The following is a 16071-nucleotide window of genomic DNA, read 5'->3' on the forward strand; positions in this document are numbered from 1 at the left end:
CTCCCTTCTGTGCTTTGGTAGCCAACTGCTCTCCAAACAAAAATACATCTCACAAATCTCACTTAAATCAGAGAAATACAACTTTAAAAAATCAATACACAGATATATCAGACAACATTCAAGTCTTTTATCACAGGAGGACTTCAATTATATTTTTGGTGTGACATGAAGGGTGATCTGTGAGATGTACAGGACTACGTGCTGAGAGGCCCTGATGAAGAGTTTTGGGTTACAACTCACTATTGTATAAGCCAGTTCCCATAAAATCAACAGGAATGTTTCATTAGTTTGTGTGAAGCACTTGGGGAAATCATAATGCCTTTTAGGACAAATAATCTCTGCACTGCTCTTGCTGAAGGAGCTGGTATCTGTGGTGCTCTGAAGGTTCTATGGGAAGTCATAACCATGTATTATCGTCATAACCATGTATTAGGTGTCCAGATCCAAGCTACTACCTAGCTCAATATTGTAGAACAGATTGTAGTGTATTGTATGGAGGCCTTGTATCAAGATGCAATCTGACATGAATTAACAGGAGAATTCACTCAAGTATAATTAGCCTCATGTACTGCACTCTCTTCTCTTTTTAAAAAAACCCCAAATTCTGAAACAAAAGATTTTTGCCCTCAAAGGGTAATCATCTTTTACAACTAAAATACGAATGCATCTTCCCTCGCTTTTATGAAGTTGTATCTGTCTGTATCAATGCTGAATTTGACCCCAAATACTCACTCTACTGCTTTAACATAAAACCTCTTCTCCATTAGCTATCAATAGAAGGAAAAGCTTTAAACGAAATTGTTGGTCTGTGTAAAGGCAACCAATCAATTTAGCTAACAAATCTTTCTTGTGAAAGTGAATCAAGCATGGTTCCACTACTACTAACTAGGAGTTTAGTTTTTATTCTTCATCACTTCTCAGATCTTAAATTTTTTCTCCAACACCACCATTACAAACTAAACAGACACCCTACTCTCTCTGATGTCTAACAAATCCTTGATATTGCCTATGCAGCAGCAGGGTTCACTCTGCCAGCTGTGCTGGCCCAGGAAGTGTCACCACAGACACTTCTGTCTTTAGTGCCAAGCCATGCACCTTCCAGCATCCTGGTGTCACTCTGGCATTCCTCCATGTCCATATGGCTGGTGTGGACAGCCCAATGTCCTTTCCACTGTCACAAAATGGACTTCAGTCTCAGAACCAGGCTTGCAATAGGTTTGACCCAGCATTTGATTGTAGGGAACCATATTGTATCCCTTTAAAATTAATTATCATTGGACTCCAAAAGAGCACCTGTCTCTTGCCTTCTGTTCACTGTCAAGTGTCACATTCAGGAACAGGATTGCTTTAAGCTGCTCATTTCCAACAACACTTGCACTGTGCCAGCACAAGCATGTGTGCAGCCACTTAGAAAACCACTTAGGCAAATTGATCATGTTGGAAAAAATAATATTCTAGGGAAAAAAAACCAAAAAAACCAACATGTTTTTTTGGGCCTAATTGCTACTCTGACATAGTTCACTACGTGGCTAAAAAAGTGGTGATTCCAGCAAAGTTCAAGGGATGAGAAAATGACAGAAGATGGGGAGCTGGGGAGACGCACAAAAACCAACCGTCTTTTATCAAGTGTTATTTCTGACATGTAGCTGTCAAAAAATTATCTGCTTTGAGGACCCCAAGAAACTATGCATGTTTCCGAAGAGAGACTGGTAAGGGCAATGATTTTCTCACTTGGCTTTAAATTGACAGCAAATTATTCCCCATAACACAAGCCGGTTGTGCCAAATCCAGCATCTTTCTAATATCATACAAACAAGTTGATGAGTCTTCTGTGCTGCCAGTGGGATAAAAGATTATCTATACATATAATGGAGTTAAACACACAAGAGCCTTAGTAAAATAGAACCAGAAAACAAATGCAACAGGATCTTATGTAGCAGTGTATACAAAGCCTACATACAACCACTTTAACAAAGTTGGCAGGAAATATCCCTGTGCGATTCCCATATTTTCCTCTATACCATTCGGTATCTATTTTCTCCAAAAGACAAACAGTGTCTCCAGAATGAAGGTCCAAGTCATCAGCATGCTCTGTAAGACAACATCATTTCAGTTAACAGTACTTATCACACTCACTGATTTCTCTATGTAAAACCTTCTTCATACAAATACCACAGATAAAACCAGAATCAGTTTTTAAAAAGTCTTAATTTTACCTGAAAAATCAATCAGCTTTAACTGAAAGATTGACCCATCTATAGCTAAATCCACTGATTTTAATAACTCGATGTGCAGACCTTGCAGACTGAGCTTCCAAACCATTTGTAAGTTCTAATTTCTAAGAAAATTTCCATTTGAAAGTCTTGGAGTAGAACATGCTTCCAGAATATTCACATTTACTTACCTGCGGGAAAGTCATGCAGGACTACAGCATGAGGTGCACTTGTGTCAGAAACTTTTGGAGGGTGGTTTGAATCCTGAAAACAACAAATAAATCCAAGTACAGTAATTTCACGATTATAAGCTGCACCATTTTGACTAAAATTTTGGTCCCAACCCGGAAGCGCAGCTTGCACTCAGGAGCAGCCAATATATGAACAAAGTTTGGAAATTTCCCAACCCGGAAGTGTGAGCCGCGGGTTGAGCCGAGTTCGGGAATTGAGCACCTGCCAGTAAAATCCACAATCACGTGGTTGTTACAAATTGGTTACTCTGTTGCACGGCAGGGGAAGGCGGGCTCCCGCCGGCAGTGTGGGGGAAGGCGGGGGCTCTGTCCTGCCGGCACCGCAGCGGCGGGGAAGGTGGGGGCTCCATCCTGCCGGCACTGTGGCTCGGGGGAGAGCAGGGGCTCCGTCCTGCCAGCACTGTGGCGTGGGGGAAGGTAGGGGCTCCATCCCGCCGGCACCGCGGCGCGGCGGAGAGCGGGGGCTCCGTCCCGCTGGCACTACAGCGTGGGGGGAGCGGAGCTCGCGAATTGAGCACCTGCCAGTAAAACCCACAATCGCGTGATTGTTACAAATTGGTTAGTTTGTTGCACGAGTATCCTTGCTGCAAACGGAAGTGCGGCTTATAATTGGCGCAGCTTATATATGGACAGAGAATGAAACGTTGCCAACACCCAGAAGCGTGGCTTACAATCAGGTGCAGCTTATAATCGTGAAATTACTGTAGTTTATAAATCATGGAAGATACTAACAGATTCTCTGTTATGTACTCCTTAATTAATTTTCTGACTTTGGACATAGAGTTGTTCTTGTATTGTTGAAGGAAATGGTTTTCGTCACACAACTATGGGTCTGAATTCACTATACCTTTTGCCAATGTAAACAAGAATACATTTCACCAAAATCTACTTTTGAGCCAGTGAAAGGAAGGGAAGGCATGCAACTTTTCCAAGTATAGAAAAATCTCAGCTATCTCTGTGAGTCAGAAATCTGTAGCACTGATAGTAACACTCATTGCAAGGGCTGTGGACAAATTTTGCACTGGTCCTTGGTACTGTGTGCCACCAGTCACTCTTCCTTGCTTGAGGGAACACCCAATCCAACTCTCCCCCAGCATACTCAGCAGGGACAGCATACATGCCAAAAAACATTCCAAGAGGAGCAAGGAAGTCACTATGCGTTTGCTTACATGAAGGTAACACTTAGGGGAGCTGACAGTTTTGTTGTGGCAGCTTCATAAGGGAAATTATATTCAAAATGCTGAGCCACCTTATCTGTCTCACCCACTAGGAATTTCTAGGTGTACAACGATGACAACAATGGTGTGTGAATTACATTCAAAGTAATTCACTGTGTACGAAAAAAGAAACACCAACCAAGAAAGCCAAATGTAGATAAAGATAAGACCAGAGCACTATGAGTTAAAATAAACAACAACATACTGCACAGAAATCTATTTCAGCTATGTAGGGTTCTGATAATAGTAAAAAAGGCTGCTCATTGTTATAATTTTCACTAGCTATTGAATATTAATAGGGTAATGCCCTAAAACCAAGTCAGGAACTGTAGAAGCATAGAGAAGAAAATACTTTCAAGTATGTATGTCAAAGTCAATTTGCTGATGTATCATGTATAGCACTTCATAAAGTACTCGTTTATTTTTTGCTCAATTCTCAGATATTCAGCCAATGGAGTGATTATTTTCTTATGAAAAAGAGGAACTTTACCAGTTTCCTCTCCCTTCTGGCACTCCAAGTAATTAGTCTTGCTCTGTTCCATAATCTGTCCCTGTGCTATGAGGTAAATCATCATTACTGTGTTTTGTTTTGGCAGTTGTTTTGTTTTGATTACAGAAACACAAGGATTTAATAAATCATTATTACATTTCTCATTGTAATCTCTAAAGACTAAAACATTTGATATTTTACTGCAACAGGAGTCTTGTTCATTGAATATTTAAGCCAGCAGAAAAAAGCACCTTACCTTACAGGACAGTTCTCCAGTGCTCCTGGGAAGACAATCTTCCTTGGCAACTCCATGAGGCACAGGTAGCTTGAAGAGAAACAGAGACAAATGGGAAAGTGTTTTCCACTTCTAAGCACCTCAGATTTTTACTGCAAGTGACAATAATCACATGATGGAACTATTCAAACCACCTACTACAGGTAATTCAGAGTCCAGTGGAAGAGGCCAGGTTCCTTTGGAAGGCCTTCAGAACAGACTGCTGGTGATATGAACTGCCACTCTGAGAAACTCAGGTCGTGTCAACCCCTTTTAGAAGTGTCTTAGACATCTAACTGGTATCACACCATACAGTACAAGATATTCAGAAAGACTCTCTGATGCATTTTTTACTATTTATCTACTAGCATTTTCTAGGGAAGATTATGCTGATAGATGCACTTTGAAAGTCACATAATACTAACCTACTTTAGTAGGTTTAACTACCTTTTTCTCTACTACTTTAACCATACTGTTTCATAAAAACAATGTACTCAGAATATCTAAACTCTCACCAGGTATTTATTGTAGAGAGGATGCCCTGGTTTAGGTCGAGGAGGTAATGCTGGATGCGGACTTTTAAAGATTGCACTTTTTGCTCTCTTGGGTCCCAGTCTGAACTTGCTGGCTTTTTTATCAGCAGCGATGTCAGAACTAGATCGAGAAAGAACATCCTTCTGGGAGGAGGTCTTGGCTGTGGGGAATTTTGGTGGAGGTGGTCTTCCAGGAACAGTTTTAGGTGGGGGAGGTCGAGCAGGTAAAATTTTTCCATCCACAGGCCTAAAAATTGTACAAACCATCAGAGAAATATGCATATTAATAAGCCAGCTGCCTCATTCTAGATACAAAATGTGCAGCAAGGAAACAAGATTTATGATGACCTGGGCTGTACAGTGTGTAGTATCTGAAGCTTACCAGGAATACATGAACTCCTCAGATACTGACTGGGACCAGATTATCAAGTCCTTTGACAGATTCTTTGAGCATATATTTCCAAATCTGCTCACCAACAGTCTGCCAGCTTTCTGGGGAGCCACTAAGTAAGCAGGATTTGTTTCAGCAATCCACCTCTAGAAAGAGCTTTCTTTGTAGCTGCTGCAGGATGAAGTTCTGCTATTGGAGAGCTTTTGTGAAAGCTGGTCTTTAGCAATCAACCTGGCTCATTCCTTGGGATGTCACTACCTGAAATGACTCTGACGAAACTCATTACATATCACACCACTTTGCCCGTTGCCATCAACAGCAGAATTTACCATTTTTATGCAACCAATGTCTACCACACAAAGAAAACACTGGTGAAAATACTCAAGCTCTTTGGCAATGCTGGAGGACCCACACTTTTATTAGCAGATGAGCAGTTCAGAAACCAAAATCAGAGAGTAGCAAGTGACAGTAGTAATATTTACTAGCCATTAATATTACTAGTAATACTCAAAAAATACAGTATTGTTTGATTGTTATTGGGATATCTTCAACCAGTTACTGCAAGTTTCTGCTACAACTGTTTATCTTTTTTCATATAATGTAATTCAGCAAAATCATTTGCTCACATGCAATTCTCATGGGTCTGCAAAAATTATCAACCCCAAGTGTGCATTGGTGGATCTTTGAAGTAACAGTCAAACACATCACCCATCACTTGAGAAGATATTAGTGCTCTACTAATGCTCATGAAAAGAGTTCTCTATTACTGTTTGAGTATGGAACAATTTTTAAATTTAAAAAAAATTTTCCACTTCTCTTCATCATCCATCTCTCCCTTCTCTTGGCCTCATCTCAAACTAGGCATTTTTAATATTGAAAAAAGGGGATATTCCAAGTTAAACTGCTTTAAATCTGTAAACAGACCAACCCACACATTTTTAAAGCAACTCAACTACACAAGATAATCCTAACAAGCAATTCAGTGAATTATTACTGCTTACTTAAAAAAAAAATATTAAAAATCCATTTCAGCAGAAGAATGAAAAGACAAAATATTTACTGCAGTCCCAGAGACCCTCATAAGAATCAGGAATGTTATGCTAAACTGGATGTGGAGAAGGAACAAGCCAGTAAGGAGCAACAATGAGGTGTTTCCTTGCAGCACATCCACATTCTTTCATGTTAATCAATACTTATTATTATTGATAGGCTCATTTCAGTAACAAAAAGATTCTCTTGTCCTAACACTACAGAGCATACGCTTGTGCTTAAACTCACAGATTTAGAATGCAAACATTGAGATACCCACAGTAGGCTGGCTAGTCAATGCCAGATCTTCATCCACTGGTGTCTCTGGCACTGATGGACATGAGTTAAAGGCTGGTCCAGCAACTTTTGCCCTTGCAGTCGTTCTTTCTTTTTGGTTCACAAGAATAAAAAATCCCAAGGTTATCCTGCCCCTGCATTTTAGGTCTAAAGTGTATAAACTAGCCAGTGCTTCTGGGAAGCTGCTGGTCCAGCATCTGCCCTTTTCAGCGTGGCATCATCCGTCACCTCCATTCCTTCACCACCCAAACCCCACCACAAGTGCAAATGCTGTGGGTGAAAAGGTTCAAGATTCAGAAAGGAATGACTGTTAGCAGCCACTGACATTAGCTGAAAAGTCAAACAGCTGCTCTCCTATAATCTCCTTGCTCATACCATGTACAAACAAGTATTAAATAGCTACCAACTTGGTCCTGCCTATTTATTAGTGAGAACAGTGCCCAGACAAGACTGTGGAGCTATGCCTGGAGTCAGTAGTGTCTAGATTGAGACTAACCATGCAAGTTAATTCAGCAACGCCACCTCAAAGTGAGTCTGAAGAACCATACTCACCTTGGGATTAGCAGAGGTTCTCGCTGAGGCATTCCACACTGTACTGAGTGATCCAACTCCTACAACCATTCAAAAGAAATAAGATATTTCTTTAAGCCTAAGGCAAATAAAAAAATCTTGTTTAAATGATATAATTCTTAAATTATATCCTAGGACCTGAAAAACAAGAATTTCTGGAGGTCTGTGAGTAAAATAGTAAGCATTATGGTGTGATTCTGTAATTTTAAAATGTTGTTGAACATGGAGGTAAGTATGGAGGGTAAATAACCTGATTTACTACCCAAAACACAGCTAAAGTTGTCCATTAAGTATGACCCAGCCCCTCCTTTCCTATTACATGGCAGTAAGGACTTAAGAGATACAGTAATTTCACGACCATAAGGCGCACCGGACTATAAGGCGCACTTTTTTTTGCGCAGCAAGGAGCCGCACGGCACGCAACAAAGTAACAAATTGCTGGCAGGTGCTCAATTTGCAAACATTTTTCAAAGATCGGTGTAGCCTTTAAATGCAGCCCCAGGCGACCTCCCCGTGCAGCGTGCCCCGGCACTCCTGCCCATCCCTGGCGCCACCTGGCATGGCTCACGGCACCCGGCTCCCACCACTCGACCGCACTGCGTCCCAGCTTCCCTGCAGCCGGCGGCAGCAGAGCTTCCCGTTGCTTCCCGGCGGCCACGTCGCTTCTCTCCACTTCCCCAGGGCTGCGCCACTTGTCGCCGCTTTTTGGCGGCCGCGGGGGCTCAGCCGGTGCCACGATTTGGCGGCTGTGTGGGCTCCGCCGGCGCCGCGATTTGGCGGCCGCGGGGGCACCGCTGGCGCCGCAATTTGGCGGCCATGGAGGCTCTGTCGGCGCCGCGATTTGGCGACCATGGGGGCTCTGTTGGAGCCGCAATTTGGCGGTTGCAAGGGGCTTCCCCGCCGCCGCTTCTCGGCGGCCGCAGGGGCTCAGTCAGCACCGCAATTTAGCGACCGCAGGGGCTCTGCCAGTGCCATGATTCGGCGGCCGCAAGGGGCTGTGCCAGCGCCGTGATTTGGAGGCCGCGGGGGCTCAGCTGGCGTCGCGATTTTCTGGCCGCAAGGGGCTCCGCTGGCGCTGCGATTCAGCGGCCGCGGGGGCTCGGCTAGTGCAGGGATGCAGTGGCCGGGGGGTTTCCCCGCTGCCGTGATTCGGCAGCCGCAGGGGCTTCCCCGCCGCCGCTTCTCAGCGGCCGCAAGGGGCTTCCCCACCGCCGCTTCTCGGCGGCCGCAGGGGCTCAGTTGGTGCCACGATTCCATGGCCGTGGGGGCTCCGCTGGCGCTGCGATTTGGCGGTCGCAAGGGGCTTCCCCGCCGCCGCTTCTCGGCGGCTGCAGGGGCTCGGTCAGTGCCACAATTTGGCGGCTGCAGGGGCTCCGCTGGTGCCACAATTCGGCGGCCGCAAGGGGCTCCGCTGGCACCGCAATTTGGCGGCCATGGGGACTCAGTTGGCGCCGTTTCTCGGCGGCCGCGGGGGCTCCGCCGGCGCTGCGATTCGGCGGCCGAAGGGTTTCTGCCGGCGCCGCGATTCGGTGGCTGCGGGGGCTTGGCTAGTGCTGGGATGCAGCGTCCGCGGGGGCTTTCCTGTCACCGTGATTCGGCAGCCGCAGGGGCTTCCCTGCCGCCGCTTCGCCGCCGCCGCTTTTCGGCGGCCACAGAGGCTTTGCCGCCGCCGCTTTTTGGTGGCTGCAGCGGCTCAGCCAGTACCGCCTTTTGGCGGCTGCAGGGGCTTCGCCGCCGCTGCTCCGATGCCGCCGCCGGGCGGGCTCTGCTTGGGGTTGTTGCGGGCTCGCACTTCTCGTTCCCTCTGTGCCCGGGCCAGGCCGCCTGGGTTCTCGTTTCCCCCTCGCCCGTGGTGGCGCTGCCCGGCCTCTTGTTCCGCCTGGGCCAGGGCCGGCGTTGGCTCCCTCCCTCCCCTCGTGGCTCCTGCAGGCTGTGGCCACCCGCTCCCACCCCCCGCTCGCAACTTGGCACTCCCGCGGCCCCGCCCCCCCATTGCGGCTCACACTTCCAATTTGGCAAATTTCTCAACTTTGTCCATCAGATAAGGTGCACCGGACTATAAGGCGCACTTCCAGTTTCGGGGAAAAAATTTAGTCAAAAGGGTGCGTTGTATAGTCGTGAAATTACTGTAATTTCAGGAGTCATACAAATGTACAATTACACCATCTCCTAGAATTTCCATTATCAATTTAAGTTTGACACATGGAACACTTTGAACAGGCTTAAAGCAGGAAGCATGACATTAATGCAACTCACACAGGACAGTGTCTCTTGCATATAACATTAGCGCCCATTAAAGGCGGCATCCAAATATGTTTGCTAGAGATCTAACAGACAAATCCCAGTGAATTTTGCTTTGGCATCACTTCTCCCATGAAAGGGCCATGCTGGCCCTGCTAGAGATTATCACCATATAGCAGAGAGGAGAATGTGCCATGTCTGAAGGGCTTGGACCACAGTGATGGATTAACAAGTGACAATCCTTTATTGCCTCCTGCTGTTCATTTTCACCCCAGTGCCAGAAAGTTCTGCCAGCACTGTGAAACAAGCTCACCTGCTTCTGGAACAGCATCATAAATCACTGAAATACCGAATCTGGGTTTAAAAGAACCCTTTCTGAACCAATACTTCTAAATATGTCTAAACAGTCTTGTTTACTTAATTAGGTGCTTGAATGTGCTTGAAACTCATAAACAATTTCTGTGATTTTTCCCACCTAGAAAACACCCAGATATAATTTGTGACAAAATCTGACCCTTGACTGAGTCCCCAAATTAATGTTCTGATTAAACGACCCAACTAGAAAACAACCTGTCACTTTCAGATGAGGATGTTATCCTCCTATCAAAAATTTTCCTCTTCTGTGTGAAAAGGAAGAAATCTGTGTCAACTGCTGCTTATGGTCAACAAATTCTGCTGTTGGTGTTTAATCACTCCCACTGACAAACAATACTAGTTTGAGACGCACAGTTCCAACCTTTCCAAAGATAGGATTTCAATGTTCCAGTGGATTCAATACAATCTTTCTTTTAAAAAACATCCTCTGAAGCTAATCACAATAACCTGAATGACATTGTAAAAGTTTTGGAGTTCCACTGCATAAAATGCCACTTAATGAATTGTTGCGTAAATTATTTTTTAGCATTATCCAGAAAAGGTGGGACCTCTCTGAACAGCCTTTTCAATTACGACATTTTATTACCCTTTATCTTAATAGCAGAGGTAGCTACAAAGGCATTTGTTGGCAGTGTCCATCTAGTAAGCGCTTTCAATTTGATTTTACCTTTTTACTGCCTGTGTCTTTCACAAGATTCTCTGCCATTCTTGGCTTCAGAAAACTCAATATGTGGAAATGTTACTGTAATTTTCTAATTTATTTTAATTCCCTTTTGAAAATCTGCGTCAAATGTCATTTAGCTACAATGTCTGCCTTTACTATGTACGTGTTCTGGAACAAGGAGCAGAGCCTTACTTCCCCAAATAGGTGGTTCCACTCAGCTGAAACAACCAGAAGGAAAGAGCTAAAAAAAACTAAAAAACAAGCTTCATTCTTCTACAGCAGAGTTTCCTCTGCCATCCAATTAGCACAGACACCAAGAGGAACTGTGTTCATGAAGGTAAAAAAATACATTTCTAAAGCACTTGGACAACATTTCACCATACAAATCCCACTGGACTTCGAGCCACTTGGTAATGCTTTTGATATCCTGATCCCAAATGATGAATACAGACAATTGAAGATAGATGTGATCAAAGTTTAGTAAAATCACTGGAGTGCTTTTCAAAACTGACAGCAGTCTAAATTACCTAATTAATTAGAGAACACAATTAAAATTAAAAAGCCTTATATTTTTGAGTAGTTGTTTTCATCTTCTGGTCCCTCACACAACTTACTTTACAAATGCTTGAGGATCACAAGAGATCTTTTAACCAAAGTAGACAAAGCTGTAATACAGGAAAACAGTTCTAACTTACTCCTTTTTTCACTAGGGCACCACTGCTGGGTTTTCCCACTGTGATACTGGATGCGTTCCCAATAGGCTTTTCAGCAGGAAGTGGTGGAGGGCTATGTGGGATGTCATTTAAAACTGTAAAAAATAAAAAAAAAAAACCAAATTAAAGTCTAATTAATACCTTCCTTACATGGATCAACAATAGGTAAAGGAATCCACCTTGGTTTGAGACATTTTTTGTGTGAACGCAACTTCCTTCCTCAAAGCCAGAGCAGTCAAAGGGAAGAACCACTTAAAGAACAGTGAAAAAGGACATGAGGAGAACATTGTAACTCTGAGGTTGAATTAAGTACAGTAATTTCACGATTATAAGATGCACCTAATTATAACCTACACTTCAGGGTGTTGGTAACTTTTTGTTCTTTTTCCATATATAAGCCGCACCTGATTATAAGCCACACACCTGGGTGTCAGCAACTATCTTGGGTTACAATACAGGGTGTGATAAAAGGTATCTATTCTATCACCATCTGTTGAGGGTGGGGGCAGTGATCCTTATCTCCGTGGGAGATACTCTGCTAATGGGCCATCCATTGAAACCAGGCGGGGCACTGTTCTTTATCTTTTCATAACCCATCCTTCCTCCAGCGAGTCATTTTCTGGTAATGGCCCACTGAGTCCCACTGTGTGACTGATAAAATTACTTCATCCCATTGGAACTTGCTCCGGACAGGGGGAAGAGCTCAACATTTCTTACCAAGATAAAAACAGAGGTTTTGGGACACTAAGGTAGCCCCTTTCTCCACTGGACTCCAGAGGGAAACCGGATTTCTCCACATCACCACTGGACCTCCAGAGGGAAACTGCACCTTCTACAGGACCACTGCTTCAACTGAATTACATCTGTCACTGCAAAAGGACTGCAGCCACCATTTAATCAGGCTGCTACCAACACCCTGCCTGATGGGGTGTCAGGTTGTACTCTGACTTTGTCGGGGTTTGGGGTTTGTTCCTTTGTAGTACCGTATTTCTATTTTAATTTCCCTAGTAAAGAACTGTTATTCCTAATTCCCATATCTTTGCCTGAAAGCCCCTTGATTTCAATATTATAATAATTGGGAGGGAGGGGGTTTACATTCTCCATTTCAAAGAAAGGCTCCTGCTTTTCTCAGCAGACACCTGAAATGTGTCTGAAATGCCTGAAATGCCTTAATCACATTTCTAAACTGGCTCACTTTTTTGTCAGCTGTCAGTTCCTGGAATATCCTTCAGGATGAAAAACAGCTGAGGGTTATTTCAAGTAACCCAGAAAAATTGGGAGACTTGGATGGAAGAATCTCCAGAAAGGTGAAAGCAAGAACATAAATTATTACCTGCTACAAAATTCAGGATGACAAAAAACAGAGGTGAAAGTTCTCAAGTAGTCTTAAAGACTAAAAGCAAAGCAAGTTTAGGACATGGAAGAGGAAACACTACAGATCTTACTAGGGAAGAGTGGTGATGTCCTCACACTCAATAAAGAATAGAAAACCTTTTTAAATATATGATATTTGCTTTCAGTGTCTTACCATTGAAACCTGGGAAGCACTTGGACAGGTTCTGCCAGCGTATTTACCAGACATTTTGCCTTTATATATTGGAACCATGCAATCTATTTTACAATCTGTTTGTATATCAAGAGAATTAATTTCATAGAAAGAACTACAGACACTTAAGTTCTTCTGACTTCCAGCTGAACCTGGAGTTACATAAAAACATGTGGAGACTGATGACAAAAAAAAAAGAGGAGAGATGCTATCTAAAACAAAACCATCAGTTGTTCATGTAATGAAAATTACTCTCAACAAAGAAACAACACATAGGAAGGAGAAGTGTTGATTTTGAACACCTTTATTGCACTACTATTGTGTAAAACACTGCTGTGATGTTTAAAAATGATCAGTTCAATGGATCAGTTCAGTTTTAGAAGCTCACAGTTACTGTGGTGGCAGTGACCAGTTACGGGGGGAAAAAAGCTGGGAAGTTCATCACTTTCCTAAGGTACTGTGATGGATGAAAAGTAAAAACAATACCTCGCAGTAATTCCAAAAGAAATCTTCTCTCATAATGCCTTACTGATATAAAAAGCATGAGACATTTATTTACCACTTCAAATCTTGCTATATACACAGACGGCCCAATTTCCTCTCCCTTACTCTTTTTATGGTCAGAATTAAAGGAACTAGAGGAACAATTGCAAAAAAAAAAAAAAAAAAAAAAAATCCTCAACTAGAAGGCAAGCGTTATTTTCAGTGATTTCTAAATGTAATAACCAAAGTGGAATTTTAATGCTTCCTTTCTAACCACATCTCGACAAAAATGCTAATCCTAATTGAAAACTTCACTGGAATTCAAATTCTTAAGCAGTTCTGTCACCTTTTTGGTAGTGCTGGGTGGGCTGTGTTTGGGGGGTTTAAAAATTCATGTTATTTTGTTTTGTTTATTGGGTTTTTCTTTGCCACTTTTGCTAGTTCCTGACAAAACTTATCTCCTCCATAAACAAGACGGCAAAAGACTCTCCGGTACTAATATCATGTGGCCCATTTACAATGTAAATCCTACTAGATTCATTTATACCTTGGCCCAGTTGTACTGTTCTGCTCTTTTAACACTTAACCGCTTACATTTCTGCAGCAGCTTCTATGTGACAAAAGGCTACTCTGCTTTCTCAGAATCTGCTTCTGTTCCTCCCTATCCCATAAATCTTCCAACCACTGATTCCCATAAGGCAGGCAGTCCTTCACAACCTCCTGCTGTAGCCATGTATAGGATGGGCAGTCCTTTGTGGAAATTTCAATTACCACTAGAGACACAGCAAGGGACCAGTTATCTACATATTCAAAAGGAAATAAAGTAATTTCGTGATTTATAAAGTAATTTCACGATTATAAGCCGCACCATTTTGACTAAAATTTTGGTTCCAACCCGGAAATGCGGCTTACACTCAGAAGTGGCCAATATATGAACAAAGTTTTGAAATTTCCCAACCTGGAAGTGCAAGCTGCGGTGCCAAGCACCTGCCAGTAAAACCCAAAATTGCACAATTGTTACAAATTGGTTACTCTGTTGCGTGGTGGGTGGAGGTAGGCTCCTGCCGGCATCGTAGGGGGTGAGGTGGGGGGGCTCTGTGCCACCGGTCCCACAGCAGCCAGGGGAGGTGGGGGGCTCTGTGCTGCCAGCCCCATAGCGGCCAGGGGAGGGGGGGGGCTCCGTGCCTCCTTTCCGCTGCAGGTGGGGGCAGGCTCCATCCCCACCTCCCGCCACCGCTGTGAGTGCAGGTGGGTTCCATCCCCGCCTCCCGCCACGGGTGCGAGCGGCCTCCTGCTGGCACCGCGGGGCAGCACCGGGCCGGGTCGAGCAAGGTTGGCGGCAGCGGCAGTGGCGGCCAGCCCCAAGCGGGCCTGTCGAGTGGCAGCACTGAACTGGGGCACCTGGCCCCGTTGGCAGCCCCAAGCAGGGCGAGCCTTCCCGGCCGCAAGCCGAGCCAGTAAACCCTGGGATCCCGCAATTCTGTTACTAATTCATTACCTTGTTGCATGCGAGTCCTCGCTGCGAACAAAAGTGCGGCTTATAATCTGGTGCGGCTTACATATTGACAAAGACCTAAACATTGCCGACACCCGGAGGTACAGCTTATAATCAGGTGCGGCTTGTAATCGTGAAATTACTGTACATCTCAGGGGGAAAAAAAAAAGGAAAGGGAAAAAAAAAGTCAAGAAGTTGGTTGGCTTTTATTTTTAATTGTAGTCAAAATTTTCTTTATAGAGCAGAATTATGTCATAGTTTCTTTACAGTAGTTCATAAACATATTCTTCTAATTGAAAAAACCTTTTCTTTTTAATCAGGTATTAACAGAAAGGCTTTTCCTCACAGCTTTATTTTCAGTCTTCTTTGCATTTTTAATCATTTCCATTGCAATTCTCGGATATGCAGGGGAAAAGAAAGTTTAGTATTTTAACTAATTGGTGGTGGAGGGAGATTGGAAACAATGAGTGAAGCTCTTAGGAGAAATACCACCTGGACATATGGTTTCTACAAGTTGACTATATACCTACTAAATGTGACAAACATGATTTTGGAACATGAGTTTTAAGAGCTATCTTTTGACATTTTTCCCTAAGCTCTGAGGATCAAAGATAAGGCCAAACAGAATTTTCAAGTATGTGCTCCAGCATACAAAGGCCAACACAAAGACCTTGTGGTGCTCTGTTAAAATTTCTACTCTGAGACACTGTCAGTGTCATTTGTAAAGCTGTAGAGGATTAGAGGTGGTAGGCTTTAAGAATACAGTAACTCACAGAAAACTACAGTCAAGACCCTGACATTAAATTGAACACATATGGTTTTTGCATCCCACTTTTCACATGCCTTTTTTTAGTCCCTCAATCTGCTACCTAAACACTTGCTTAAATGTCACTTTTTGATTTAAACTATAGCAAACATCCCAACCAAGCTGTAATTGAAAAAAAGTTTAAAGCACCAATGTTTTTCTTTTGACAAGGAAATTTGGGAGCAGCACTAAACCTCAGCTAAGGTGAGCACAAAAGTCAATGTGACCAAAGGTTCAGCTCCAGAATATGGTTTAGCAGACAAAAAACATGCTTGCTTCTGCTGCAAGGGGCTCTTCCAACTCTTCCTTTCCAGCCTTTAGATCTTCCCCTTACATACAGTTTCACCTCTGATATGCATCAGCTCCATCAGGTTTGAGAGACATCAAACCCAAGAAAGGGAGCCCAACAAGGCACCTGTGAGAGTGGAACATGATGCTCATCTAGTGCTCCCTCCCACCACAGCTCTCAAGTTGGCTCCTCTGT

General features: G+C 43.6%; 1 protein-coding gene across 6 annotated transcripts in view; it reads right to left on the reverse strand.

The window, feature by feature from the left end:
* Nucleotides 1-16071, reverse strand: part of SH3D19 (SH3 domain containing 19) — a 100582-nt gene that overhangs the window by 10007 nt on the left and 74504 nt on the right. For all 6 annotated transcript variants that reach the window (XM_033059843.2, XM_033059844.2, XM_033059845.2 and 3 more), the window contains 6 exons: nucleotides 11241-11353; nucleotides 7248-7306; nucleotides 4961-5225; nucleotides 4428-4496; nucleotides 2405-2477; nucleotides 1961-2091 (listed from right to left, as the gene is read on the reverse strand). In XM_033059843.2, coding sequence (XP_032915734.1) covers nucleotides 1961-2091; nucleotides 2405-2477; nucleotides 4428-4496; nucleotides 4961-5225; nucleotides 7248-7306; nucleotides 11241-11353 — 710 coding nt within the window. The remainder of the gene's footprint in view (nucleotides 1-1960; nucleotides 2092-2404; nucleotides 2478-4427; nucleotides 4497-4960; nucleotides 5226-7247; nucleotides 7307-11240; nucleotides 11354-16071) is intronic.

Source organism: Catharus ustulatus, chromosome 5, assembly GCF_009819885.2.
Source record: "Catharus ustulatus isolate bCatUst1 chromosome 5, bCatUst1.pri.v2, whole genome shotgun sequence".
Classification (NCBI taxonomy): domain Eukaryota; kingdom Metazoa; phylum Chordata; class Aves; order Passeriformes; family Turdidae; genus Catharus; species Catharus ustulatus.